This window comes from Dufourea novaeangliae, unplaced genomic scaffold, assembly GCF_001272555.1.
Source record: "Dufourea novaeangliae isolate 0120121106 unplaced genomic scaffold, ASM127255v1 scaffold379, whole genome shotgun sequence".
Taxonomy (NCBI): Eukaryota; Metazoa; Arthropoda; class Insecta; order Hymenoptera; family Halictidae; genus Dufourea; species Dufourea novaeangliae.
The window spans coordinates 156,591-184,074 of record NW_015374290.1 but is presented as its reverse complement, the minus strand read 5'-3'; the positions used below and the strand labels follow the sequence as shown (position 1 = coordinate 184,074).

Here is a 27,484-nt window from a genome sequence, read left to right as displayed (position 1 = left end):
AATATCGCCTGCCGGACGGATTTATCTAAAATTAGAACCGCCGTCCGATCAGCCGACCTCGACTGGAAGTTCGGGGTTGCTTACCGATGTCTCGTTGTTCGAATCTCGTTCACCTATGGCATGCCCTTCGAGTAAAATTAGAGCCGAACGTTCCCGACACTCGTCGATCCGCTATCTTTAGTCGTTTAAAGACCTACCTTCGTAGGTGAAAGACCTCCACTGTTCAGAGGGTCGCCTTCTCTTGGACTCTGCTGGACCGAGCTGAATTCATTGATTAGATCTCGAGCCGCAGTTTTCCGGATACTCGGAGGGAACGTGTAGCGTCGTTTGGTCCCAGGCAGGCCTTTTTTTTTTTGTTCGCTGCTCGGGTTTCCCATCGAACACACTTTGGGGCTAATTTTGACGTGTTGCTTTTTGGAAGAAAAAGGGAGGAGCTGCTAATGGCCGGAGAGAAAAGTACGTTCTGTTTACCCTGTTCTTCTCTCGAAGAAAGAAAAAGGAACAGTGGAAAAATCGACGGGGAAGGAGGGAAGAATGCAAACGAGCGTTCCTCGGAGCGCGTTCTTACGGATTAGGAGAGAAGCGTCGAGGGTGGATTAATGACGAGGAGGGGTGGTGGAAACCTCGAGAAATCTGTTTATTTTTAATGGGTCTCGGCTTACAGCCGGATTGATGGTTGGCGGGAATCGTTTCGGAAAGGACACGGGATTTCCTCCTCTTTGCTAAATTACGTCTGCGCCGCTCCTGTCGAATCGCCGCCTTGCGATGCTTCAACGATGGCAATGCGAAGGGACGTTCGCTTAAACTTTAATATACCGGTCGATTCGGATCGCGTTACCGTTCGGCTCTCTATCATTACAGCTTTATGTAGATTTATGGAACGTTCTATATTATTGGCGGATATCGGCGGACTCGTATTTATTCGGTGCACGACAGAGTGCGCCGTGCTTTTCTGTACTCGTTACTAAGAGGTCGAGGACTTTCCGCCTCCCTCTGTCTCTCCACCCGTCTCCCTCACGGTCTCACTCGGGTGAGCAGAAAATACTGGCATGACATTTATATTAAACTCTACGAAACTATCGATCGCACGCGTGTATATATAACTTGCGTCGTTCCCCGCAAATAGATCTTTATTTATAGGGACTTTATTCCGGCGCGCGATCGCGAGACGAACGACAATCGAACCGTTCGATTTACTTCTCGCATCCGTCCGACATCTTTGTCGGGTACAGTTAGTTGGTTCGGTTGATTTTGTTATATCGCACGACTAAATTCACGCGATACGCGACTCGTTTCTGTTCCATCCGTGAGCCACGCGGTTGGATTGTTTTAAGTGCGGGTATTTAGTCGATTTATGGCCGGTTGTTCTTGCCGGAAACGCGTTTCTGCGACGGAACTGTTGGATGATTCAGCCTCGAACATCGCATTAACCGACCCAATTTCCTAGGCAAACGCAACGGACGAATTCGAGTGGATAATCTATGGTCGCGTGGATAACAACGACGATTTCGAGTTAATGAAAGATTCGCCGTCCTCGTCGGGACACGTCGTCGGTGTACCGATGCTCTCGTCCTCGTAAAATCCGCCGGATCAACCGTGGCATTTGAAAGTTAGATTTCCCGGTTCCGTATACACGAAGAGCTCAAAGTTCGATCGCGGTAATCCCGACGGAGGACGACGAGGTTCTCGGGTCGAACGACCGCGAGAGATATTTCGATGATCGCGATCGAGACGAAATCGCTTACAAGAAATTCCACCCCCACTTCCTCTCGGTTATCTCGCGACGTCGATTACGAGATCGGTCGATGGCTTTCCGCTCGGCCCCTATTATCTCCTTCTGATTGGAGTAAGATGTCTTGACGGAACTCGACGTTGCTCCTCGATTAAACCCGGATACAATAGGATTTCCGAAGTCTCCGGAGAGAGCCGGGAGACTACTTTCGCGGCGCAGTTTCAGCCTTTCCCTTTTGTCCCGCGCCAGATTTCCAGCTTTCTTTTCTCCTTCACGCCCCCGAAACCCGTCGAAACATCCCCGACTAGCCCGTCCGGCCGCGCACGCCGCCCCTTTGTGCCTCGTTGCTTCCGTCTACCTCGAACCGCCTCTCCTTTTGGTCACGCGATCGCTCTTACGGCAATTTTCCGGGCTGTAAATTGCTAAAGTTCCACCGACGAGGCGCGCCGGGGCTCGTCTACTCTATCCTTCCCTCGGAACTAACCGTTGTTTTTTCTTGTTTCAGACCCGAAGACGTCTCTCTGGTTCCGGACGAGCACGCTTACGGGGTAAGCGTCGTTTAATAAACGTGCATCGGTGTTCCAGCGAACAGAAAGATGTCATAAGACATACAGGTAATAGTCACGTATAGTCGGCTGATTTTTTCAAGCGGCTCGTACTCTTACCGCGCTTTTATCGAGCTCTCGTATTTTGCGCTCGTTACGTCGCGATTCGTTTATATTTCTCCCCTGCCTTTCCAGAGAAATAAAAGACACAGTCTGAATCTGAATAAAGATACGAGGACGAACGTCCGCATAAATTTGCGACCCGTTTGCATATGCATGAACGCAACGGTTTTTACGAGGTTCCTCTGCACGCCGTTAGATACCACTTCGAACAATGCATCCGCTCGTTATTTAGGGGTGCCGAAGGATCCGCACCGTTGCGGTACGGAGTGGTGCGTTCGTTAGAGAGAGCCGACACGTGGACCGTTCGGCTCGATAACCGAGCAAAACGAAAATCGCGCGTGTAGATATCGAGAATCGACTGAACTTTCGTTACCGCGACTTTTTCTCATCGTCCGTCGTCTCTCCTGTTGCGACTCACTTGGCTGCGACATTTTTTCCGTCCACGTACCCCGATGTATTGTTCGTTCTTTACGATACACCTTATCGCGGCTCCACGATAAATCGGCGATACACGTACACTTCCCGCGAAAGAGAAACGTCAGCGAAACATTGGACGGCGAATGTAAGCCGCGCGTTCGATATTATTTAAGGGCCGCGAGGCACTCGTTTCGTCGGGATCCAAACAAAAGCCGAGCTTACGCGGATCTGGAGGGTTGAGGAGCGCCGCACAGCGCCGCCCGGCTGGTTAACAGCGCGCATTGTATCCGCCAAGAAAGGGGATCAGGTGTCAAAAGCCAGCTGAACCAACGATGCATCGTATCTCGTTATTATCTATTATGTGCCCCGAACCCACGTCGTTTTATCGCGTTCCCCTTATAACTACGTATATTCTCTAAGGGTCGCACAGTGGTTCATAATCAAAATTGAACAGTACATACGATTACTTGGCTTAAGCAATCAAAAATTTTGGAATTTATAAATTTTATTGAAATAGTAGTAGGTAAAGGAACACAATTTTATCAATTCTAGGGATCTTCTTCGATGATGTAATGATTCGCTAACAGTGGTACCATCTCAATTTGTCCCAACAAATCTGCCATGGTTAATAATAAGTTGATGTTAGCTTTTTGGAAGATAAAAGAACTTTTGTTTGACATTTGAGCTGTTAAATTTTGATTCTGGACCACTGTTGATCGTCTCGTCGTGGAAGTAACGCAGTTTTATCCAGATTTCCTATAGATGTAAATGCAACGGATTCGAAGAAATATCATGAATCGGCTAGTATCGAGTTAAAGAGGAGGTTCTGTGCTAACGCGACACGCCGTCGAAATTGCATGGAAATGCAGAGTCTCGCGATTATCGCGAACTTTCGTTCACGCTTTCGTTTCACGCGGTTCGCGGTAGTCGGGAGTCAGCCAGATAACGACAAGCGACGAGGCACGAAATTTTCTCGACCTCCCAAAAAGTTTTCCGTTCTTGGGAGAGTGGCTCGAGACAATTCCAGCCGACGTCAATGGCTCCGCGGGCACCTCGCAGACGGTATCGAGAGCGGCGGAAAAGTTTTCACGAGCAACACCTAGGCAACTGGGCAACGAGCGAGACGAAAGATAGACGCTAGGCGATTTTGCGGAGGCTCGCGTTCGTTAGCAGGCCCGGGGTACGATGAACCGTGAAATTTCTGTGCTGCCTTTGATTCCGCGAAAGATCACACCGGTGTGTTATTAATATCGCCCGGGGCATGCATGCGTAGATGCACGTTAATTCGAAAACATAATTTCACTCGGACCGCGGTCCTATCCGTATGACTCGGTGCAGTTCGACTCGCAAAATTTATATCGGGGAGAGGCGAACGAATCTTTGACTTTTTCCTGAAAAATTTCACCGGGATGAACAGGCATCGATACAAGAGCAAGCAAATATTCATTACGTCATAAATATGGATCGAAGCGTGTGGGTTCGTTCGGAAAGCGGACCGGCACTCCGTTCTGTCAGCGGCAATAAATTTTTGGACGCGACGTCCCGTTCAACTAGAATACATTTGTTCGAACATCTGCGGGACGATATTCCGCAGCGCGAGCGATGGTCCCGCCGAGGATGAATAAATTAGGACCGGGCATCCCTGCATTCGCCGTGCAGTAACTTGTGCGTGCTTAATTAAATCGAGCACGGCCTCTGCGCTCCGTTGCATCGACGGACGCTGATCTCAGGTTTTTTTTTCTGCGGCTTTTCGTCGACGTAAAGTATTCCGGACATTCTTCGTCGCTCTTTAAGGGAACGCGCGCAAACAACTTTCCATTTCCACGATCCATCCTTTTACGAGCTTTCTTCTACACTCCAACCCGATTCACGCCTCCACGAGAAAACATTCGATTCTCCGGTATTGAGTCTCTCCGCAACGTATGCTGAAACCCGTCGTCGTCGCTCCTTCCGTTAAGCTGAAAGGGATTCAAGCAAATTATAACGGAAGTTCTGCGAAACCATCCGCCGTCGACGTCTGTTTGTCCAACGAAAGTAACGGAGGAACTCCGGGAAGACGGTAAACGAATTCTAGCTCGCGACTAGCAGAGCGGATCGAGGCTGGTCACGCGCAAACAGGCGGGCGGACGCACGCGACGATGCACGTGCGGTCTACGGACAAGGGAAAAAAAAATCTGTCACCCGGAGACACGGTAAAGACCGGTGGCCATAGAAAAAGGACGAACGTCTCGGAAGAATCTGTTTCACGGGACGATCGCGTGGAACGCTTTACGGGAGGGGAGGGCGGAGTAAAAAAGCAAGAAAGAAGTTTGGGGTAAAAGAGAAGATGGAAAAAAAAAGGGTGGCGGATGACACGAGGGACGTGGCCCAGGGCACCGTTGGAAGTCGTTACGAGCTTGGATGCCGCCCTTCCGCCCGATCAATATTGCGTTGGTGGGGCCGAGGCAGCGTGAACCACGGCGAGGGACGTCAGGGGTAGCGGTCGGGGGTGAAAGACGAGGCACGGCGGGGCGAATGGAACGGATCCGTAGACTCGGAGGAGGCAGAAGCTGGACCGGCGGGGTGTCGGGGATCGAGAGAGTGCGCCGACAGTGGGGGTTGTTTGGTGGGGGCGGTAGTAGAGGAGCCAACACTGTCATGGCGCCGTGCACCACCGCCAGTCAAGCGGTACCTCGAACTACTCCCTCGCGGTGTGTAACGCGCTCTTCGCGATTTCTCCGCTGAAATTTATCCGCGAGACCCGCGAGTGCACCACGATTCCCAGGCCCCCGGGGAAACGAAGTCGTTTTTTCTCGTTCGAATTGTTTCGTCGAAAGCGGGTTTTCGTCCGGCACGAGCGAATCGTTGATCGTACACTGTACGAAAGATCGCGACTGTGTCGAGAGAAGCAAGACGGGGTGGTGAACGGCTCGTCTCGCGGGACTAGTGCACGGGGGTGCTCCGTTGTGGGAAACGCGAACGAACACAGGACGAACATCGAAACGACGCGACCCGACGCTGCGAGCAGTGCGGGCGGCGAGCAGAGTGCAGTTCGAATCTGTGCGATCGTACACCGAGCCGACAGTGACTGTGACGACGGAAGGGAGGAAGGGAGGATAACAGAAAGTTTTAGCTACGCGCTGCTACGAGGACGCTACGGAACCGTTACGTGATTCGTGGTATCGATTTCGAGATTTCGGGACAAGGATATTGGGAATCGGCGAGGACCGATCGAACGACTCCCGTGAAAATTCGTAACGAACCTAGCCTCGGGCAAGGGAGCAGCACGAACGGCGTTCCGCGATCGGTCCAGTCAACGACCGTCGTTCGAGATCCGGCGATATTCGTGGCCGCGAAGTGAATCGATTCGATGGTGCACGCGAAATCGTGACGCGATCGTTCGTTGGGTGGTAGCACGCACGATGTCGCGGAGCGATGCATCACGTGACTGAGGACGGTTCAGGAAAAGAAGAAGAAGAAGAAGGACACAGCCACCAGCGGGGAGTAGAGGAAAGAAAGGGTTTACCGGTGAGGACCTTCGCGGGTCCTGACCAGGGCACCGTGATCGCCGAAGACCACCGGAGGTGGCTGCCACCCGTGGGTGGATCGAGCTGGCAGCAGCCGGGTCTCTCAGCGACGACGGGCCGGGTGTAACAATGTCCTAGCGAAGGCAGGACCTCGTCCAGGCCGATCCCCCTCGTCCTGTTCCGTTTTCTTCCGAATGAACCTCGAACCCCCCGTTTTGCTCCCCGACATCCGAACACAGTCGACAGACTCAACCACCGACCAACGCACACTTACGCACGCATATGTACGTCTACGGTGCAGCGATACACGTGCGCGGCCAGTAAACGACAGAAACTCTACCGACGAATCCGCGTGTACGATACGCCTACGATACCCGTACGATACGTACATAATCTGTGTGACCGTGCACGCGTTCACTCCGTCCCTGTTCCGTTTGAACCCTCGCAGCTTTTCCTACGAACGCGTATATACCACCAGGCCAGCGGGAGAAACGCACACACGCGATTCCCGAAGCTTCGTCTACGCGCGCACACCTAGAAACAGCGCCGTACACGCGTACCACACGTACACGTAGAAGCAAACCCCCGTGCGCCGTACCCTCGGGCACACGAGCTTCCTCCTGAATCCAGCAAAGTCCAAAGTCCTTAATCCCGTGGGGTGATCCTGGCCCCGCCCGTAAGCGAAGGAACCACACCCCGGCCAGAGAAGGAACACTCCGGATACAGATTTACCGAGCTTCTGGTAAGATTCAAAATCAGCCGTTCGACTCTTTCTTGTCGTCTACCAGCGATTCATCCAGTGTTCAGGATTATTTCTGTGAATGCGAAACAACCGGAAACGAACGGTCGTGGAACGAGTCAAACCTTATTTTACTATCCCTATACTATATTCCTTGTTCCGTTGTATTTCCGCGTCATCGTCCTAGCCAAACCCTCGCTGTGAAAGCTCTCTACCCTTCGCGGGTCTGATAACGCACATGGCCTCGTTCCATGCTGGATGCAAGTTGCAACGACGCGCGGCGTCGCGCAGGTTAGGTTCGATTGGGCCGCCGCGTCGCCTCGCGACGGAAGGGTGGGTTAAGGGCAGCGCGCAAGGATACGCGATTTCGTTGCACGAACTTGGTACGAACTCGCGTATATTCTTTGCTCGTGAATTCTCCGGATCGATCGTGCCACGGCGGGCAATTATTTCGCGCGATTGCCCCGACCCACCCGTGCTAGTGGTTCTACCGTTTTTGCGAGTGGCTTGCACGGGGGACGCTTAAAGTGGCAGCGACTCGAAAACAACCTCGCATCTTGTCTCGTTCCGAGTCGCATTAATTGCCCCCGAAACGATCAACTACGGAGACGAAGAACCGAAGAGGCGGTAACGGAAAGGGTGGTATCCGATATTCGAGGAGGCTCGCGCGACTCGTAGCTCCGCCTCGTTGCTCGCTCGACCTACGAGCTGTTTTTTTCATCGCGAACAACCGCAGTGGATTAATTGGTGTATCGATCTGTGAGCAATTTTCTACTCGACACGCCACGATACCGCGAATTCCCACCGCCCCGCTGCGCCGCCCCTGTTAGATATGTATTGCATTTTCTCGGGAAAACAGGCTGCGTCTTCGAACGGCACCGAAATTCAGCGTGGAAATTCGAAACAGCAGCGAATCGATCGTGCCAGGTATCGACCTGTTCTCGTAGCTCGCGGCACGCTTGATTTCGTTATTCCTTTGACGCATCGGAACCAGGAAATGCAGGAAGAGGCGGGTTCACGGTTCGTTGGCTGGAACCAATCGCGCGCGGAGCCTGCTCGCCGAGTCCGGGAATATAATTTACAAACTCGGCAAGTATCAATTTGCAATAATTTATGCGCGATTTTTTCCCTTTCACGAGTTATTTAGGAGGTCGTTACGCGTGACCTGCGGCGCTTCGCCGAAAAACTACCGATACAGCCGCTCCGCGTGACGTCACGGTTTCACACGACCGCCGCGGCAGTTGTGCACCTGCTTTTCGAACGGTCCGCTGCAACTACGGCTCGATCGGTTTTGCTTTTCCATTTCCATCGATCCTGCCGATCGTGTTGCCTCGGGAATCATGCAACCGTGATCTCTCACGTACAAATTCCATATAATACTTTGGATAATACAAATGTAATGTAATATATTCGACGGTGGAATTCTGACAGAAAGTATTTAGTTTAAATTGGATACATTATCCAATAGTCAAACAGAACCGATTCGAACGACCATGTTCCACTGGAAAACATTTCGGGATTAATTTCTAGTTTACAAGTACATGTACATAGATTGAACTTTTTTGCTCTAGATTTCTGATCGACCTCACGACTGACCGCTCGCGAGCTATATTTACTCCCATAAATCGAAACTGATCCAAACACCGTGGCAGAGTTTTCTACCGGTAGAATTCGTTAAAAACCGGATGAAGTTTCTATCTAGATAGAATCTATATTGCGTTACTGTTTCCTCTGGGTGTCGGTCGGCGGACGTAACAAACTTCGCCTGGCCTCGTAGCGAAAAGTATCAAGGTGGTCCCGATTTCGAAATTCGTTCGAGGAAAGAAAAGGTTTAATTGAGACTGATCTCGATAGGATAGCGGAGTGCCGGTTACCATTCGATCGAACATGGAATCGAGTACGTTCCCGCGATCGAGAACGCGCATACGATTCGGTTGGCTCGGAAGGAGAGGAACCGATCGATGGCGAGACGATACGCGGCCAATCTAACGCAACGTCGGCAGACCGTTTTAATTCGAGTGCATCGGAGACTTTTCATTGGGCTGGCTGTAAATGAAGAGCGCCAGGGCGCGATTAAATCCTGCAGAATTAAATTGCGTTTCGCGGCCGAGTTGGCTCGGCGGGGCCAATGAAATTACAGCGAGTCGGAGTACCGATTCAGCACGATGGTACTCCGGTTCTCGGCGTCGAGCAAAGGAAACGAACGTTCCGCGTACTCTCCGTGGAAATTGCGCGATCGCGGTTAATCGCGACCACGAACCGAACTAATAGTATTCCGGGCTCACGGTATTTTACAGGTGAGTGAAGTTACACGACCATGCTCGAAGAAAAACGTTGCCTTAACCGTGGATTTCCCTACACTCGGTGTGGTCTAAGTAATACGGCGAGAAATAACATTCTATATTTTCAACACTATAACTACCAAGCAAGTCAAAATGACTTGTCAATAGACTCTTACAACGATGATTAAAATGTTATGACAATAGACTTTCTCAGATCTTTTTTTGCACCTTTTATTACGATATGAAAGTGAAGAAATTAGTCACTTTCTAAATTTCTAAATCTTTACGAGTTTTTCACGTTTACCCACCGATCGAAGCAAATATGCGTTTATCGTCGGTAGTTCTAATGTTAAACAAGAAAATTTTTACAACAAGAACAGTTATAAGTGTTTAGTTTTACTGGACCCGTTATTTTGGCCCGCTCTGTATAGTCTATTAGTCGTGAGCAGCTATTGCAGTGTAACCAAACGTTTACCGAGGCACAAACAGGGACGATGGCGAGTGTCGAAGAGAAAAATGCATTGTTGATCGTGGTGTAGCGCTTACAGCTGGCCATTCCGCGTGCTATTCCGTCGCCCAAAACCCTCGTTTAATCTCTCTTGACCCGATACGCTCTCGTCGAAGCTCCCTCGATTTCGATGAAACTGCTGGCACGGCCGAACCATGTCGCCCGAATCTCGTTCGAATCCAGTTTGAATCTCGCGGTCGTTTCGCGTCTTCGTCGATAAAGCCCGCCGTGAATTTCGACCGAGCTCTCCGAACGGAAAATGAAGCGACGCGACGGAAAAGTGTGTATCGATTTACACGCCGGGCTTCGATTAAAGAACACTCGTTCATCGTGTTTTTTTTTTTCAGGGCTAATTCCCTGTATTGACAAGCGGTGCTCAGAAACCCGACGAGTCGCCCATTAATGACGATCGGCGGCCGAGAATGAAATTTAATCGTTGTTCGGACACAGTTGCAGCGTCATTTTTATCGACTAGTTTTTATAGAGCGGAACGGTCATCAACCGAGAGAGGAAATTGATCGGTAAATCATTGGAGTGTACGAATATTGGTTCTTTCGTGTTTGACAGATACGTTCGTTCGTTCGATGGTTAACGACGCTTCCAATGGTTTCTACATTAATCCATTCGGTGTGCAACTCGAGAGAGGCGCGAACCAGACGTTGTTCAATTTCCTCTTCTTCGGCTCGGCGAGAGTTCCTTTCCAGTCGGCCGCAGTTTAAATTTACGCTGGCAACTTTATCGGCCGGGAATACTTTCGCTTAGTTCCTAAATCCATTTGGACAGAAAAGATCGACCTCGTGACCTGCCACGCCGTACAGTTCATTTATTCGATGGCTCCCCGATTTTTTCGAGTTAATCAGGAACTTCGGAACGGGTCGAGACAACATCTGTCCTTCGGGTACCGACGCTAGACGCGATCGAAATTCCGACGCTAGATCGTGCTGATTCCGCGGGCACGCGATGTCTTTTCTTAGGCCAGTTTCGTAGGTCGAAAGTTGAAGGTCTTTCTTCGGGAAACGAGGCGGGAACGCGCAACTTCGGCCTCCGTCCGGCAGCATGCGAGACCTCGTAACGTATCCGTGGATAGAGTCGACTGAATCGACTTTATCCTCAAATAGGACTGCCATCCGTCCCGGTTTCCCCGGATTTGTCCTCTCTTTTAGGGAGTCCGTGTACGACAGGAGGGATTTTCTGTAGTGATCCAGGTTTTTCGATAAGTTAAGTTTGCGTATTTAATAAGTTATTTTAAGTCACAAATAAATATCAACTTTGTATGTTTTATCTTTATTTCTTGATTGCGGTTACAGTCTGTAATTCAGAGAAATTTCTGTCTTGGGATATCGTACCTAATATAAGAAATAATTGGAAATGTCCGTGTTTCAAGTGGAAATGTCTCGGGTTTTAATGCTCTCTGTCCTAGATTAATGATTTTACGGATGGCAGCCCTATCCTCGGATGATTACGCGATTTCCATTTTTCGACGAACAACTAACGGCCAACAAACGGTCGTAACGTAACTGAAAGAAATTTCGAAATACATGCATAGTTGCGCGCAAGTTGTTCGATCGAAGACTGTCGGATTACTCGTGTGGCGGACGTACGAGGCTATAAACGAAGCCGTGGCGAGCGAGGCCTATGAAAACGAGCGCGGTAAACAACGCTCGCGAGCACGCTAACGACGTTGCGTATCCTCTTTTTCCACGACCGACACGGGTCATACGTTAATTTACCGTTTTAATTATAGGAGAAAGGGAGTGGCACGCGAGTGATAATGACGCTGGGGAAATTGAAGTTGCGTTCGCGCTTCCCGTGGTCGAGCCCGTTTGACCACCGTTGGTCCCTCCGGCCGAGCGTATTTGTAACGCGCGTTGTAAACGCTAATGAGCGGGACAAAGTCGCCCGGGAACACGATCATTGTGTCGCGTCCGGAAAAACAGCTTGATTCGGTTACAAAGTAAGTTGGAAGGATGGATCGGATATCGGTGAGGGGGAGGGAGCGGTGATCGAGGATCGATGCTTCCGTCGCGACGCGTAGATTTATTCGGGCTAATGTAGCGCAACGATGCGCTCGCTTTATGGAAAATCGATTTTCATAAAACCTTCAATTACGCGTCGTAGCCACGCTCACGGGCCAGCATCTATACACCTATTACGTTAACACTTTACAGCCGCGAATGGTGTAATTAAACAGGACCGTCCAATTGACGGTGTTTCTACGCGAACTATAATTAAACCAGATCAGTTTTTCAACCGTGCTTCCCGGTAGAGACTTTTCTTTTCGGATGAACTTTTCGATCCCGTCTTAAAAATCAAAAAGACCGTAACGCTTCACCCTACCGTATTATGTATTTCTGTATTCTTTGTACGTATGCAGCTCGTCTCGATGGACGAACATCCGTTGATTTACGTCCGTGAATCTGTGAAAGCATACCGACACGACGTTTTCGGGGGCTATAAACCGTGTTCTTCCGCGTGCTCTTCGACGCGGACCAAGCACGGTGACAGTGCAATGCACTGCTCTGCGTCGCGAGCATCCGAATGTCGACAGCAGCTGTTCATCACCGTTTCATGCCAGCCGATTTTTCTTTTGTTCGCTTCCGCGCACCTTTTAATACCCTGACGAATAGCCTGTACTGATTTTTCCCGTGGCCCCGTATATTTTTCTGTCGCCTGCACCGAATTCGATCTCGCTGCCGGAGAACGTCCGCGATCGTTCTTCGTGTTCGCACGGAAACGCGGTCAAAGGCAAGTTAATGAAACACCTGGAAGATTCGCATTTCGACAATTCACAATTTCGTTATTCTTGATTTTCGTTTAATTCAGACACGTGAAATCACTCCTTAAATTTTCCAAACACTCTGTATACTACGCAATCGCTATATTCGACCATCCATTTTGCCCGTTCAGTGGTTCGGTGTGAACAGGTGGTGGATGGTTGAGCACTCTCGAGGCTTCGACAACGAGATATCCCGGCTGAAGTAATATTCAAAAGTTACGAGACACATTTCGGGGCGGCAGGATCGCGAGGTTCTACACGCAGCCCACCTAATTCGAGCTTAACGACCCTTTAAGCGGAATTTAAACGCGTCCCGCGTATCCGACGCGGTGTAAGTTAGACACGACCACTCCTGCCGTCGACTTTTGTCCTCCACTCCACGTTCCCGGCTTCCGGTGAGCTCATCCCCATCGTATCGTTTCACCCGATAAGGGAGGAACAGGTTTTCTCTTTCTCTTTCCGGTCGTCCCTCGCGACGACCGTCTCCGTCTGGTTGCTCCCCCGAGCTACCGTATTATGCAAGCGGACTCGTTCGAAAGTTCGTGCTCGGCTAAGTTTGCGCCGCGTGCTTTAGGCAGCTCGTAGACACCGCTTAAGCACGACCATCGTTGTTTCGGTGGTTTCCGCTTGGTCCGAGATACGGTGTGTGTTCTCAGGTGTACATCGAACGTCCCGACGAGTTATCGTCGCTTACAGCCCTCGATACGTCACCAGTTCCGAAACAACGTAGGGGTCGGGAACGACGCGACGGTGGAGAATATTCGCTCTTGTAATTTTACGAGAGTAACGGAAAGATCCATCCTGTCTGCGGTTAATGGTCCATCGACGAGCGGGTTCTATTCGCTCGTGCGCGTTCTTCCATCGAACTCGTTGAGTCTATCGGAGCTTAATAGATCGCGGAAAGCCGGAGTAGTTTCACTTAAGGAAATCACAATCCTCTTAACGGTGCGACGCTGAAACCCGGTTAGGAAAATCGGATTCGACTCGCGCGTGTCCAACCCCGAAGCCCTCGGGTAAAATGTGTTCCGCGACGCGACCAGAATTTACGAGGTACACGGAACTTTTCTACTTGATAATCCGTGTACCGTTGAAGCCGGGCAATAATTCACACTGCTCCGGCTCGAGCTGCTTATAGATTTCCGCGTCTCGTTTACATTGTCTTGCGACGGACGAAGAACGGAGATACGGAGGTGGCAAAGGAACTAGTTCGTTCCGAACTTCCAAAGAACTTTGATACCGTTGCTTATTAATATTTATAAACGCGAATGGAAACTTCGATTTGTTGGACCGTGGTACGTTTCTCGGGGATGGAATCCTCGATTATCGGTTATTCTATTCGACCTATTTGAATCCCTGGGATTAATCGGGACCATTCGGTCTTTAATGAACAGTGGAATAACTGAAGTCGACTCGGCTCGACGCGTCGGTTAATATCGTCAGATTCTCTAATCAGAGAAAGGGGTTGAAATTTTGATTTGTCCCGCTTGGCGACGCGTTCGAGAGTGTTCGTTTCGCTAACAGGCCAAGCTTGGATGATTCGCCGACCCACTGCAAACCCCGCTGCTATTCATTTCCCTCGCGAAAAAATACGAGAGGAAGAGTAAATTCCCTCGGCAACGGGAATTTCCCTTTCGGTGCTGGTCGGTCTGGCCACGGTTATTACTCGCCGCCTCCAAGAAGTCGTTGTTCGAGCGAAAGCGAGACGAGACAACGGAGACGGCTAAGTGCACTTCCCTACGGCACGTTCGATTCAATTGCAGCTGCGGACTGCTGACCGACTCGATAGAAATCCACCCCCTGTGCTTTCTTTCCCTCTATTTCTCCCGTTCTCTGTCTCATTCTTTCCTTGACTTCCCGTTTTCTTTCCCCACCGGAACGGTGCCGATGTCTCGTTCTTTTTCCTCGTCCTCTTGCTCTCCTTTGCGAGCACCCAAACCGAAAAGAAAAGCTTTGCTCGGCCTGGTCCAGACTTCACCGAGTCGAGAATCTGCGGCTGAAAAATCCCTTGATCCCTCCGGATTCGCCGCGGTTTAGCTTTTCCGCTTTGCTCCTCGCGTCTCCAGATTACTCTGCAGTCTTGGCGTCGCGCAAATTACGGCTCGTTTAACGCGTTCCTATTGCCGCGTTCGGCTCGAAACACTTGATTCCCCGACACAACGGTAGAGAGACGGGGATGCGACGCGACCAGGCGAACCGTTCTCGCACCTAGGGAAGATGGATCGACAGGAAGGAGGTCGGTTGGAGGAGATACGTGCCGGAGAGGAACGTTAATTAAGCGCGAAATTACGAGGACTGTGAGCTGTAGGTACTTTATTTGCCCTGTAATTTAAGCGCATTGTTAGCGGACATTAATAGCGCCGGATAATTAACCCTTTGGATAGCATCGCTACCGTCGCCGACTAATTTAATAAATACTCAAGAGATCGTTTCTCGAGGCCGAAGTTTCGACGAGAGGTCAATATCCGACTGGTCAGCATGAATCTGATGTGCGTTGTCTCGATGACTACGAGTTACTTCGAGTACGTTCGCATTGTACGTATACATATACTCGATTGTAGAAAGCATCCATTTTACCGATTGCATTCCACAGTGACGTAAAATAATTCTTGTACAAAATTGGACAGGTTCCTTTTTCGCGGAAGTGGATAACGAGGTATCCGCAGAACCCCGTGGAGTTTCGGTGGAACAAGCGCCTCGAATTTTAAAGGTCTTGCCATCCTCGCGGAAGTTGTCGATTCATCTTCTGAATTTAAGTCAGACACGCGAAACAAGCTGTACCGCGGATTCATCGATCGACTTTCCGACCGACAAAGTCGCTTTACGGGTACACCGATGAATAAGTGAAGGAGCTTCCGAGGAACGGTGCAACCACGGTAAAAAGTTGATGAGACAACTTTAGATTTGTTCCACATTCTCTTGGCTTGGTCTTGGCCGCGATCGTTCCACGGCGAATCGTATATACCATCCGAAACTCGGAAGCGAGTAATTGAAAATTTTCTTTCCACCGATGCGTGGCTGTGGCGGCGACGGCTTCCTTTCCGTAGGGGAAAGCACTTAGAGGGGTTGGAAACGCACGCGATGCTTCTTCGTTGTTTCCCGCGTTTGCTCGTCTGGAAGCTTTACGATCTTTCATAACCGGCGAAAGGGGCCGAGGAACTCTCTTACCGGGGGAATACCGGGTAGCTTTAACGTTATTACACCGCGGATCGAATATAAGCCAGACTCTTGGAGTTAAAGGCGTAAAGCTTTAAAGGATATCACCGCGCAAGGGGGGAAATTTCCTCCTGGAAATACTTGGTTGCATCGTTTCGCTCGGGGCTCGAGCTCCCTGATTCGGGATCTTTGGAGGTTCAGCAAGACGGAACGACGAGAATACCCCATCTCCTTAACGCGGATCGCAAAACCTTAATGTCTCGCCCAAGACGCGCGTAGAGACGAAACAACCGTACCTCCGGTACAATTCACGATCTTTTTATTTGCAATTTTAAAGATTATCCGTGGGTATATCTCATTGGGGCGCACGCGTTCGAAATGGAAGCAATCCTGTCCACTTTGTGGCGTCGCGAACGTTTTGAAATCGAACGATCTACCTTGAGGAATCTTGAACGGCGTCTACCGTCCGAGCTTTCGAAGCTATCCTTCGCAAAATAGCTAGTATAGATCGAGACGGCAGAATCCTTGGCATTCATCGGCGTCGGCCCCGAACAGCCTCAAAAGTTTCAGTTATTTCGGTAGGTCGGCGGTGTTCCCCGGGGTATCGTTTCACGGATGCCTGGGTGCTTGTACTCGCAGTCGCGTTTCGGTATTCCGCTGGCAGTTTTGCGGTCGACGAGGTGACGATGCAGTCGCAGCCGGCGCCGGTGACGGCGACGCGTTTTGCGGCGCTCGCGGTCGTTACGCTGCGCTACGAATCGCCGCTAGCACGCCTAAATGCTTTGAGGTTTACACTGGAATGGTGTACCGCAAATATCGCCGGAACCTTTCCATAAATGTATCGCGACGAGCCGCGAGAACTACGGGCGGGACCCCAGGCGGGGCTTCGGCCCGTCGAACAAACGCGCAAGTTCGATTAAACTTACCGCGCAAAAACATCGGTGTACACCCTCCATTGTTATTGCTTCCATTTTCCATTGCCCAGAACTGTCGACTGGTTTCGTACAAAAAACAAAACCCATTGATCGATGAAAAAGCTTTCGGTTGCAACGATTCTCCCCTATCGTTCATCTGTTATTTTCCATAGCTTCTCCTTTTTCGAATTTCGCCTGATAGCGTATCTAGAAGAACGCCTAGGTAACTTACTTCGAACGTGAATCAAATTTCTTCGAACTTGCTGAAATTTTTTGTAAAAATAGGGATTTAGCGATCCGCGTTGCTTCCACGCGCGGCAGCAAATCGCCGCTGGCCTGGAAAATACTTTGATGTTTACGGTGTAACAATGCGCCGTGTCGCGAGCATTTGCAAGCATTCGCGGGGCCACCACGGCGAGCCTGTATCTCCGGTGATTTTCCGCGCGTTCTCTATAAGCTGAAAATATCCACGAATTGAAATTTATCGAACGAAATAGCCGGCTCGCCGACTAAAATACCGTACACAATTATCGGGAACGGAGGCGAAATAATACGGGCTCCGTTCCGAGCCGAGGCGGAGCTCGTTTCGCCGTCCAATGAACACTGCAATATTCGTGCTAGAGGTTTCGCGATACGCGACAGAATATACGATAACGTCCAGGCTCGAATTGACCCGTGGTATCTCGCGAGGAAACGAAAAACCCGTTTTCGAGAAACTGATTTCGCCTCCCCGTTTTCGTTCTATTCCGTTTGGTAGGTTCGGCCAGAACGCTGGAATCGCGGCTTCCGTGCCGTTAAAATTTCACGGCCGACAGCCTTTTTCTGATCGCGCAGCTAACCGAGGGATCACGCGAGCACGGAACGCGATGGCTTTTTCGCCGACGGCATTTCCTGGTCGGGTCGCAAGTACCTTCGTCGAAATGTCCGAGGGGCAACGAGCGATCATCTCTCCCTTCGCGACAGTGCGGTATTCCGTGAACGAAAACCGAGCGGATCGCGTGCACGGTGCCATTTTTGTCCTGACCTGTCGCGAGTAATTCCGCAGACCCGTGTAGCCTACCAGTTTGTTTCTTCCAAGCCAATGCTCGACACATGTACGAGAGAAATTGCCTTCTATCGTGCTGAGAGCGTACGTCAGTGATGGGCAACTCAGCGCCCACCGAACTCACTAGCGGGCAACACCGTGCAGCATGTGGGCATATGGCAGTGGTGGGTAAAATATGTGAATGAGAGCACGTATCTATCGTTTTCTTCACACAAAAATATGTCGTGAATCACGAGTCGTGACTCGTGATGCGTCCTGGTTTGCAACTCGAAAATTTCGACGACAAATGTATGAAACTATTCCATATGGAGCTTTCAACATCGTACGGAAGATTTACAAGTTACGGAATAGGGAATTATTTTTATTGTTATAAGTCTGAATAATATTTAAGCCATCTTTTACTGAATTTATGCACATATTGTTACAAATATATTGTAAACTCGTGTATATATAAGTAGTATTTAAGGGAATTGTGAAATTATTCAAATACGGATACGATCAAGAGCGGGCTCGGTTGTCCATCACTGGCGCACGTGATCCCATCGCCGATACGATAATCCAGGAGTGCGTGTTCCGTAGATGTTTATCGTGATCGCGGTGATTATGACGCGATGGCATCTCCCCTTTCGTTCGTCAAAGAGAAGGGGAAACGTTTCGTTAACTGTTCGGGGCTTGCCTAGCTAGTGGAACACACTGAAAGTCGGCGAATCTATCGGGGACGAAGTGGGAGTCGAGCGTCGAAGGGCGGACGGGGCGACGATGTAAATTTTGGATCACGGTGACGATAGTCAAATATGTCGGTTTGTTAGCTACGATCGAGTCAAGCACTCTGGCGTTGAATCGAGGGAGGGAATTCGTCGACAGGACTCGTCGAGAGTTATCGGCGTAGTCGACGTCGCTTTCAGCCCGAGGGATGGAATTTGCATAGAGTCCACTGTCTTGTTGATTCGGTAAGTCGAGCCGTCGTCGGCTTGGATTACCTTTCGAACGGTACTCGACAAATTACACCTTCGCCACCGATCCTGTACATCGCGGAGAACAGGGATGGAACAATTTGCCGACATTGGTTTTGATTCGGGCAACAAGACGTCGCCGCGATACCGCCAACTGTTTTTCGGAGTTGGCAGAACAAACGAATGGACTCAATTATCCAAGTTTGATCTCTGTTCTCGCGAACAGGCAAACTTCTCACACCCTCCGGCAAAACTTTCGCCTTTTCTGCTTACTATCCAGTGGCCAGACGAAAATGCCACGGTAGTCTGTTCGAGACAGAAGCTCGGTGTTTCGAAAGGGGATGAAATTTCATTCGCCTCTTAATACCTGGATTGCAACTTTTGCGATCCATGGAAGCACAAAGGCCATCTGGATTACCAAGAAAGAGAGTAGTTTGCCGTGTTTGCCGTAAGATTGTTTCGCAGGGGGGAGGAAAATGGTATCGAAAATGGAGGCGATTCCTTGCCATTGCACGCCATTAATAGCGATACGCAGAGATCCTTCGGAGCTATACAGTTCGGACGTTCGTTTGCGTAATGTGAATTCTAATTCTCCGCATTGAGCTGTGATTCTTTCTTTTTTTCGCAGCCTTTTCAAAGCTCTTGCATTCCTGTCTGTATTTAACCACTCGACGGTAATCATTGTCACGGGTTGGCGAATAACGATTGATCACGCGCGTGAAATCGTATCGTGTTTCACCGTAGTCTGTGTCCACAAAATTGGCGATTCGTCGCGCTCGTAGAATCTCCAAGGTTCCTTGTTCGATGTTCAGAAATTTCCCCTGGGGGCGCTGCACTTTAAACATCCTCGCTTTAAAATCCATTTCCACCGTATCACCTGCTGTCCATCACCGAATTCTCTTCCACGTTCGTTTCCCTCCCATCTTCGGTGTGCCACCTTCCTTTTCACCCTTTCCTTTATTTCCCCTGGCGAGTTCGTATCTCAGTGCCTCCATCTATCCACCTTTGTCCGTCGCTCACTACCGTGCTTTATCTTCGATGTAATCACCGCCGAGTCCCTGGTTAGGCTCGTCCACCAGCAACCCTCGGACGATTTACTTGCTCTTCGAGTGTTCCATCCCTTCCACCTTTACGACCATGAAGGTTTTACAACCGTCAACTAGTAGCTCCGGTAGTCGATGACTCGGTCAATGATCAATGAAGCGTGAGGCAGTTAGACTGGAAGCACAAGATACGGGTGGTAAACGGGAGCAAATGAACAGCATTGGTATAATTCCAATGAAAACAATTAACGATGTATCGCGTATTGCCGACAAGGTTATGGAACCGTGCCGGATCATGATATCGAATCCGTCCACCTCGCCGACGATCCGCTTTACAATTTGGCTCGATTCTGTTCGCTCGAAACACCTCGAAAAACGTGATTCGCCGAAACGCGTCCCTCTGTATCCGATCGATCGTTTTCGAACGATTTCGAGCACGGAGGTTAAATCGCTGAATTCTTAATTTCTCTGAAAATTTCCCAGCGATCTTTCGTAAAGATACAGGAAGGAAGGGGGTGGATAAGAGAAGCGATCGTTTTAATGCATTCCGTCGAGAACTTAGTCCGCTCTGATCGAGGTATAATTGGGTCAATTCGACAGGACGGCAGATTTAATTGACATTGCATAATTAAGTTCTTCGCTCGGTCTTTATCGATGGGCACGACGGAGGTGGATGCCGGTAGCCTTGCAGAGGATTCGATATTCATTCTGGCTGGTTATAAATTCTGGATTCGACCGCAGTTCGCGACGCTAACGATGCCGTTGCCGATTTAATAGAGTATACACTTCGAAGTAGGCTCGATACTCGGAAATCCAGTGGGACTGTACGCCGTATCGACACCAGGGGCGACCCGCATGAAATATCAAAACATTCATCTCCGGTAATCCGGTGCGCGATATCAAACCGCGGATGGAACACAGTTAAGCGAAGCAAAATGCCACTCGACATCCTGAAATTTTAAACAATCTCACCAGCACGCACGCACGCAGTAACATTTAATCACTCGTGGCTCGATAAACGGCTTGCTTGATCGTTCGCTAAGCAGCCCGGCACGATGGCTTTCAATTAGCATTCGTCGAGTGGCTCGCGACCCCTATTCCTCTATTCCCCTTGGAAAGATCCGGATTCAGAAAATTGCAGGAAAATCCTGGAGGACGGACGAGATGGACGGTACGGGGAGGGGAAAAGGTTGCTCTGCCGGGGAGACCTCATCGCGGGACGGCAAACATCTCCTCTTCCTCGAGCGTAGAATACCAGAGACGTGTTTCACGGTTCTTTTCACGGGGTTGTTTCCTTTCGATGTCGGTGAAACGTCATCGCGCGCGACCTCGGGTTCGTTCCCATTTACCCCGAAATTCTATCGCCGACGGGCCGCGCGCGCGACGCAGTTGCCAGAGAACCTTGACGGTAATAATTAACGTCCTCATCATCGTGCCGCAAGGACGTGCGAACGGATTTCCTGACGCATAGTCTCTTGTACGCGGTGAAAGGGCTCTGGGTCGCGCTGACGCGGACATGCATTTAGGACGAGATATCCACGTTGACAATGCGCGGCGGCGGAACACCCTGTACGAAGCGGAATGAGTGGGGCAACTGCGTGCGACGACCGACGCTGAGTTTATGTACATGTATGTACACCGTGGAGCAAACTCGGCTTCCACTAGGGTAAAAAACAGCGTAGGGATAAGGGCACTTGGTATCGGGAATTACTGAAATTTATGCTAAATTAACGTTCGATTCAACATTTATTTCAGTACTTGAAATACATTTACCAAGTGGTAGGAGGTCCTTCACCTTCGTCAGTTTTTCCCCCTAGCGGAAGCCGACTTTGCTCGCGAGGGTACATAATACAAATCGGGACTAAACAAGGCTGCGCAGAGTATCCTCGATTTTCGGGTATAATACGTGGATCATCCGATCTTACGGCGCGCAAACAGTGTCTATACTTTCGACAGAATTTTGAACGCGTTTCAAACGTCGTATACAGAGTCTAGAGTTATTTTTTCTCGTGGAGCATCGTTCCGAAAGTAGCCCCTGGACAAAGGTGGACAGTAGAATGCGCAAGGGACTTCTGAAAATGTCAAGTGCATTTCTAAGCCCGCGTTACTCTGTCCGTATACTTGACATATTTCCGCGCGCAATAGCTCGGCTCAAGGATGCCGAGGGAGCTTCGGGCGCGGAAAAGTGCATCCCGATTTCCCGGCGAAACGGCTTCTTTGTGCGCGGCTGATGAAGTCTCCCGGCGTCGTTTATCCCACTTTATCTTTCATCCGGCTCGTTTCGCCGACGACCTCGACGACTTTAACGCGAAACGTCCGAGCAGGTGTACCTTCGCGAAGGTTACGGATACGACCCTTTGAACGAGAGAAACGCGTCTCCGTTGCGGCGTTTCTAGGACGAAGACGGGCTATCGTATTGTCGCGGTCTCTGAGCGAAGAATAACATAGTACGTTTTCTGGGCCGTCCAGTGTTTCCAGTCTGCAACCGATTAAAATGGAAAAGAGCGCGAGGTCGTTTCGAGAAGACAAAATTGCGGCTATCGAGCGTCGAGCGAACAACACCAACGTTAATTGGATCGATATTACGGGACAGACTTTATACACCGACCGGCCGCAGTTTCAATTTTGAATAGCAATCGCCCGCTCGCTGCGTGATACGAGAATACAAAAAGCACAGTCGAAATTTTCACAATTGATCGAATCAGGTTTGGTCGCCGCTGGAATTGAATCGGCCGGCAGACCCGTGTTGTCGGTGAAATTGCTCGTGAACGGCTATCGCGGACCCCTGCCTTTTACGAGTGGATGCCGGGACGCGCGACGTTGAGAATATTTCAGGATCGACGACGGTCCAATCTACTGCGTTTTCGTCTAAACACTGTAATCGTCGCGCCGACGAAACGAAAAGGAGTAAACGTAGCCCTCTACGGTGGGCTACGTCCAATTGAAACTGGCTTTTAGCTTCTAGGTCACTGTCAGTTGCCGTCGAACTTTGTGTTATACCTAACTCGAAATTTGCATACAGCTCGCAGTATACCGAGACCACCTAACGCGACGCGCTAATTAATTCTCTGGTGTACCGTATACTATGTATCGCGAGAGAAAGTTAATGGAAGTGCGGGAGGCACGGATGGCCAAAGAGAGGCGGATCGCAGACGTGAAATTAACCACGAACTTTCGACAATTTGGCCGGAACGTACGAGTAATAAACTCTGCTCCACTCGGGGATTGATTGGTGGACCGGTGAAGCGAACGGTTCACGTGACGCGCTGTCGGCTAACGGCAATAAATTTCTGGCTGATCGAATACGGCTCGCGAGGCGACAATAATTTTTCCCTCTCGATCGCGTCACCCATCCACGGATAACAAGTGTCGTCACATGGGAACCGTGGACACGGGCCAATTAGTCGAGCAGTTCCGGTTCGTTCCGTAGAATCGACGGAGGTAGAACAACAAATACAATTCCGTGCGCAAAATTCGGTACATTCTTTGGCAAACATTATCCGTAAGTATGGAAAAAGTCTCGGTTACATTTATCGAAAAGTGGTGCTTTACGAAAGTGACAATCCAAAGCTGGCGACAAAAGGATCGATGGCCGATAAATTGAAAAGATTCGATTTGGTATCGCTTATCGTTTATCGCGTTCGATTGATTAGAGTGCGTGCGTCGTTCGTGACGATCGGTCGGGGATGAAAGGAACAGAGGATTACAGGAGTGGGAGATATCGGTCGATCCCACTGGCTCAGCACTAATAACGGTGGAACACGAAGACGAGTTATGACAGGTGGTGTCGTGGGTCGTACGGTGGGATGGAATTGCGCGGGCGACATGTGCCATTGTTCAAAGCAAGGCATTCCTCCGATACCCTCTCGTCCCCCGCGCGTCCACTATTAGCACCAGCACCGTGCAAGCCCGTGACCCCACGATCCCTTCGTCAAAGGTGCTGACGGGTTTCCAGTTAGCCTGTTCCTCCGTGTAACAACCTGAAACCCGGTCATGGTACGCTTCATTGCCGGTTTACTCGGCTAGATTCACGACGCGACGGAAGCGCCGAGAACAGACTGCCTTTCCGGGGCAGTTCACCGGGAGACAGTAAAACGCGACTCTATCCGGAATAATATCGGCGTTAAAGGCCAATAATCGTAAACGGTGGCGAACCGTTCTCCCTTTTATGAATGCCAGCGAAACCAACGAGCGCGTACCTACGAGAGCTTGGTCTAGCGGAAACAACCCACGTTTGAAATTTCCAGGAAATGGGATGCTTGAATCGATCATTTTCTTGACAGGCTTTTATATTGAATAGTAGCATTTGATACATTGTTGTGTATCAGCGTGTTGGATAATTGTAAATATTATTAACGCGAAACTATCCTTCGTGAGTTTTTGCCAGTCCTTTGGAAACGTTTCACAGAGTTTGGTTAGTCTTTTAAGGGCTCTGATTCGTCTTTGTACGCTTGCTCGTGCTTCGTCATAAGGGGTGGGTACACGTAAAGAAAACTGAATTGGTCCAATCAGTCTCTCGCATCCGAGCATGTACTATGTTGCTAATCGATTCGATTCAGACGCCGCCTGTACGGAATTTCAACTAGGTACCGGAAGAAAGCATTCGTGCACGATAATCGCGATGTAAGCGTACGTGTGATACATACGCGTAAATCTGGCCGGGTCGGAATTACAACGTAGCTTCGAACGCTAACGAATACATACCGGAAAATACCATAACACCGTCTGTTTCACTTTCGTTTCCTCCGAACCAACGAGTTATTCGTATTTCAGGTGATGATAGCGAAACGCTGTGGTGGCTAACGTGGCTGTCGCCGAAGCTGAAGAAGTGGCGAAGTTGCTAAAAATCGGCGCCGGGAGCGGAAAATCCGGGCAGCGGTAGTGGTGGCGGAACGGCAGGGGTAAGTCGCTTGAATCCCACTACTCTCGACGTTAGGAATAGATAGTAACTTCTCAAAGACATATACGTTCGACGCATTCTTCGAATAAATAACGTCTAGATCACTTATAATATTGTTGCGTGGGTGCGGCATGACTTCCAATAAATAAAGACAATGTTTATAAAAAGGAAGAATTATTTATTCGAAGAGAAGGAGTACTTATCTTGACACGTCTTTTGCCTCTGTTTTGGACATCGTTACCAAAACGACGCCGCTAACACGTAACAATATATTAGTCAGGGATCAATGTGAATCGACATCTTCCTCAAAATCAAGCCAATCCCTCGTCTGCAATTAGAATTCGCGAACGAAAGCAAATACGTTTTATCTGCAATTTAAAGCTGGTCCCGCCGACGATGCGACTTCCGATTGAAAATAGCGGAATCGTGCCGTGAATCGACGATCGTATCGAGAACCTCGTCGAACGTCCGATATCCTGGCTTCGGTATCCGGTAAGGTATTCGACCCGGAGGCGTCGTGATCCTCGTTTTCTCGTCCATGGTAGACGCCGGCAGACATCCGCGAACAGACACGAACGAACCGGAAGGCCATGGGGAAGCTCGTTCCGCGTTCCACGTTCCACGTTCCGTGATCACCGCTCTCTGTGGCTGCGGGCATTCGTGACGAGCAATCGAACTCTTATCGAACGACTCGATGTCGGTTCTCGGCGGAGTAATCGGGTCGCGATAAGAATCGCGGATTAAACCGTCCGGGGATCGACTAAGGCATCATCTCGCGGTATTATGCCGCTTTCGTGACTATATTACTCGATTAACGCTCGAGGGGAAAAAAAACTTGGCCGAGACATACGGTTATCGCGGCTCGAATTACGCCGAGCCGGGATTAAGTAGCTCGCTGGGTGCAAATTGAAAATACCGCGATCCGATAACGAGGGGAACCGTCTCTCTCTTTCTCTCACCCCTTCGACCTCGGCTGTTTATCGGGTGCACTGATTTCCAGGCCGAGGAAACGTATAATTATGTCGAAATATGCGATTAGAGGAATTGTACGACTTATCATTCGTTTTAATTAAAGCGGAAGCGCTTTGCTTTCGCTTTGCTCTTTCTAATTGCTAAGTAGTTGTTCCGTGATGGAAGACTGTGTACCGTTTGTTCGAAACTCGATCCTCAGACGAGATGTATTACCAAACTATAAAATAGAATTAAGACAAGAGTTCTTGCGACACATGTGTATACAGGAGATTGGAGAATTTCCTTGGTAGTCGAGTACGTTGACCTACCATCCCCTTGAAATATTTACATTCGGAGTACGATCGAATCTCCAGCTAACTAAGCTAACTTAGAGCCGCCTTTATGATTTACAGGTACTATGGGAGCGGGGGTATGGGGGGCGGAGGAGGGCTACAAGCCACGGACCTCCGGCGAAGGCTCGAGTCCCGGTGTTCAGGAAGCACTCTTCCCCAGAGCCCTCGTTTCTTAAGGCACGATGGGAAGGCCTGCGATCAGGAAGAAAGGTAAATGTTCCCCTTCCCTTGGCTTCCCTTTCCACCTCGCCCCTCGGGAGATACAGCTTCTGCCTTATTACCCTCGACCGCTCAGTCGATCGAACGATTCAGTCGTGGTTCGTGAACGAAACATTGATTTTTCCGACAGGGTTGACTTACAAGCGACCCTCGCCTCCGGTCAGCCGACGTGTACAGGTTCCCGGCCGTGCAGACGTCAGGTGGACAGAAGAAGAGAAGAGAATGGACACGAGAAACGTGTGAGGCGTTCCAATGGTGGTGGTGGCGGCCTACTCGGTTCGCTGTACGGAAAGCTGCGACTCTCGGTCGGGAGATTTCTCGGCAACAAAGCTGCGGAGGAGGGTGAAGAACGAGGAAATGGGAGGCGGCATCGGCTTCGATGGTGTCGCAGGGACTTCCGGTGGATCGCGGATGCGGCGACGAGGACGCTGCTCCTCGGCATCGTGCTTTTCGTCACGCCAGGTTAGTTCGATTCGGACAACGTCGAATTTACGTACGTGTTCGCGTAGTATTCGTCGCAAATGGAGTAAGGTCGACGATACGACCTGTCCAGAGGCGATACAGATGTTTATCGGTCCCTTTTGCGCGGCAGTACATACTCCAGCACGCGTTTGTTTCATTACCGTTTACCGGTTAGCCGCGCGTTGTACATCAATTAGAGGAGCTCGCTAATCGGAACAAGTCTACCGAGCCCCGGTAATAGCTTTCCATCGTCTCTCAAGTACGATCGACCGATCGATGCTGGGGATTCTGTTGGATGCGCGTATCGCGTAGGTCAGAGGCGTTAATCACGTCGATTGAGATCGAACGGAGGGTTTCCGTCAAGATGCCTCTCACGATTGGCAATACGTGTCCGCCGCGACGCGACGTAGCGTACTATTACACTTGCGTTCGGTCGTTCACTCGTGCGTCTCACCACGCCTCTCCTCGTCTCGCTGCCGAACCCTAGGGATTCGAACGTGACAGACGAATGGCTCTACCAGGTTCGTGCCGCGAGCGGAAATTAAATTTCTAGAGAAGACCATTCTTCATAGTTTTCGCTGATTCGAGTTTTCGTTGGACGTTCTTTCAACGCGAACCATCGGATTTCGCGCACCCGTGTTTCCCAACCGCGTCGATGCTCGTTCGAGAGCGAGCGACGCGCTCCGAAACTAGTGCAAACTCGAAAGAACTGTATCGCTGAAAAAGATTTCCCGTGTTTTTCACGCGCGTATCAATTATCGGTCGCCCCCGAACAGTCGAGCGACGAAGCTTTTTTTTTCCGAGCGGCTAACAGTTTGTTCGTTCGATTGTCGAATAACAGCGGTGAAAAATCTGTCACAGGA

At 50.1% G+C, this 27,484-nt stretch overlaps 1 protein-coding gene across 1 annotated transcript; it reads left to right on the top strand.

Moving 5' to 3' along the window:
• The first annotated feature begins 24,264 nt into the window (after positions 1 to 24,264).
• On the top strand, positions 24,265 to 26,626 carry LOC107192772. Its single transcript, XM_015582108.1, has 4 exons — positions 24,265 to 24,359; positions 24,566 to 24,637; positions 26,001 to 26,150; positions 26,290 to 26,626. The coding sequence occupies exons 1-4, from the start codon at positions 24,265 to 24,267 to the stop codon at positions 26,624 to 26,626; spliced, it is 654 nt and encodes a 217-aa protein (XP_015437594.1).
• Positions 26,627 to 27,484: the final 858 nt, after the last annotated feature.

What these genes read in the sequence shown, in the direction of transcription:
- LOC107192772 (XM_015582108.1), top strand. Translation starts at nt 24,265, where the DNA reads ATGTACTATGTTGCTAATCGATTCGATTCAGACGCCGCCTGTACGGAA. An exon ending in TCGTGCACGATAATCGCGAT is followed by an intron (nt 24,360 to 24,565) that starts GTAAGCGTACGT and finishes AAGCTGAAGAAG; the next exon opens with TGGCGAAGTTGCTAAAAATC. An exon ending in GCCTGCGATCAGGAAGAAAG is followed by an intron (nt 26,151 to 26,289) that starts GTAAATGTTCCC and finishes TTTTTCCGACAG; the next exon opens with GGTTGACTTACAAGCGACCC.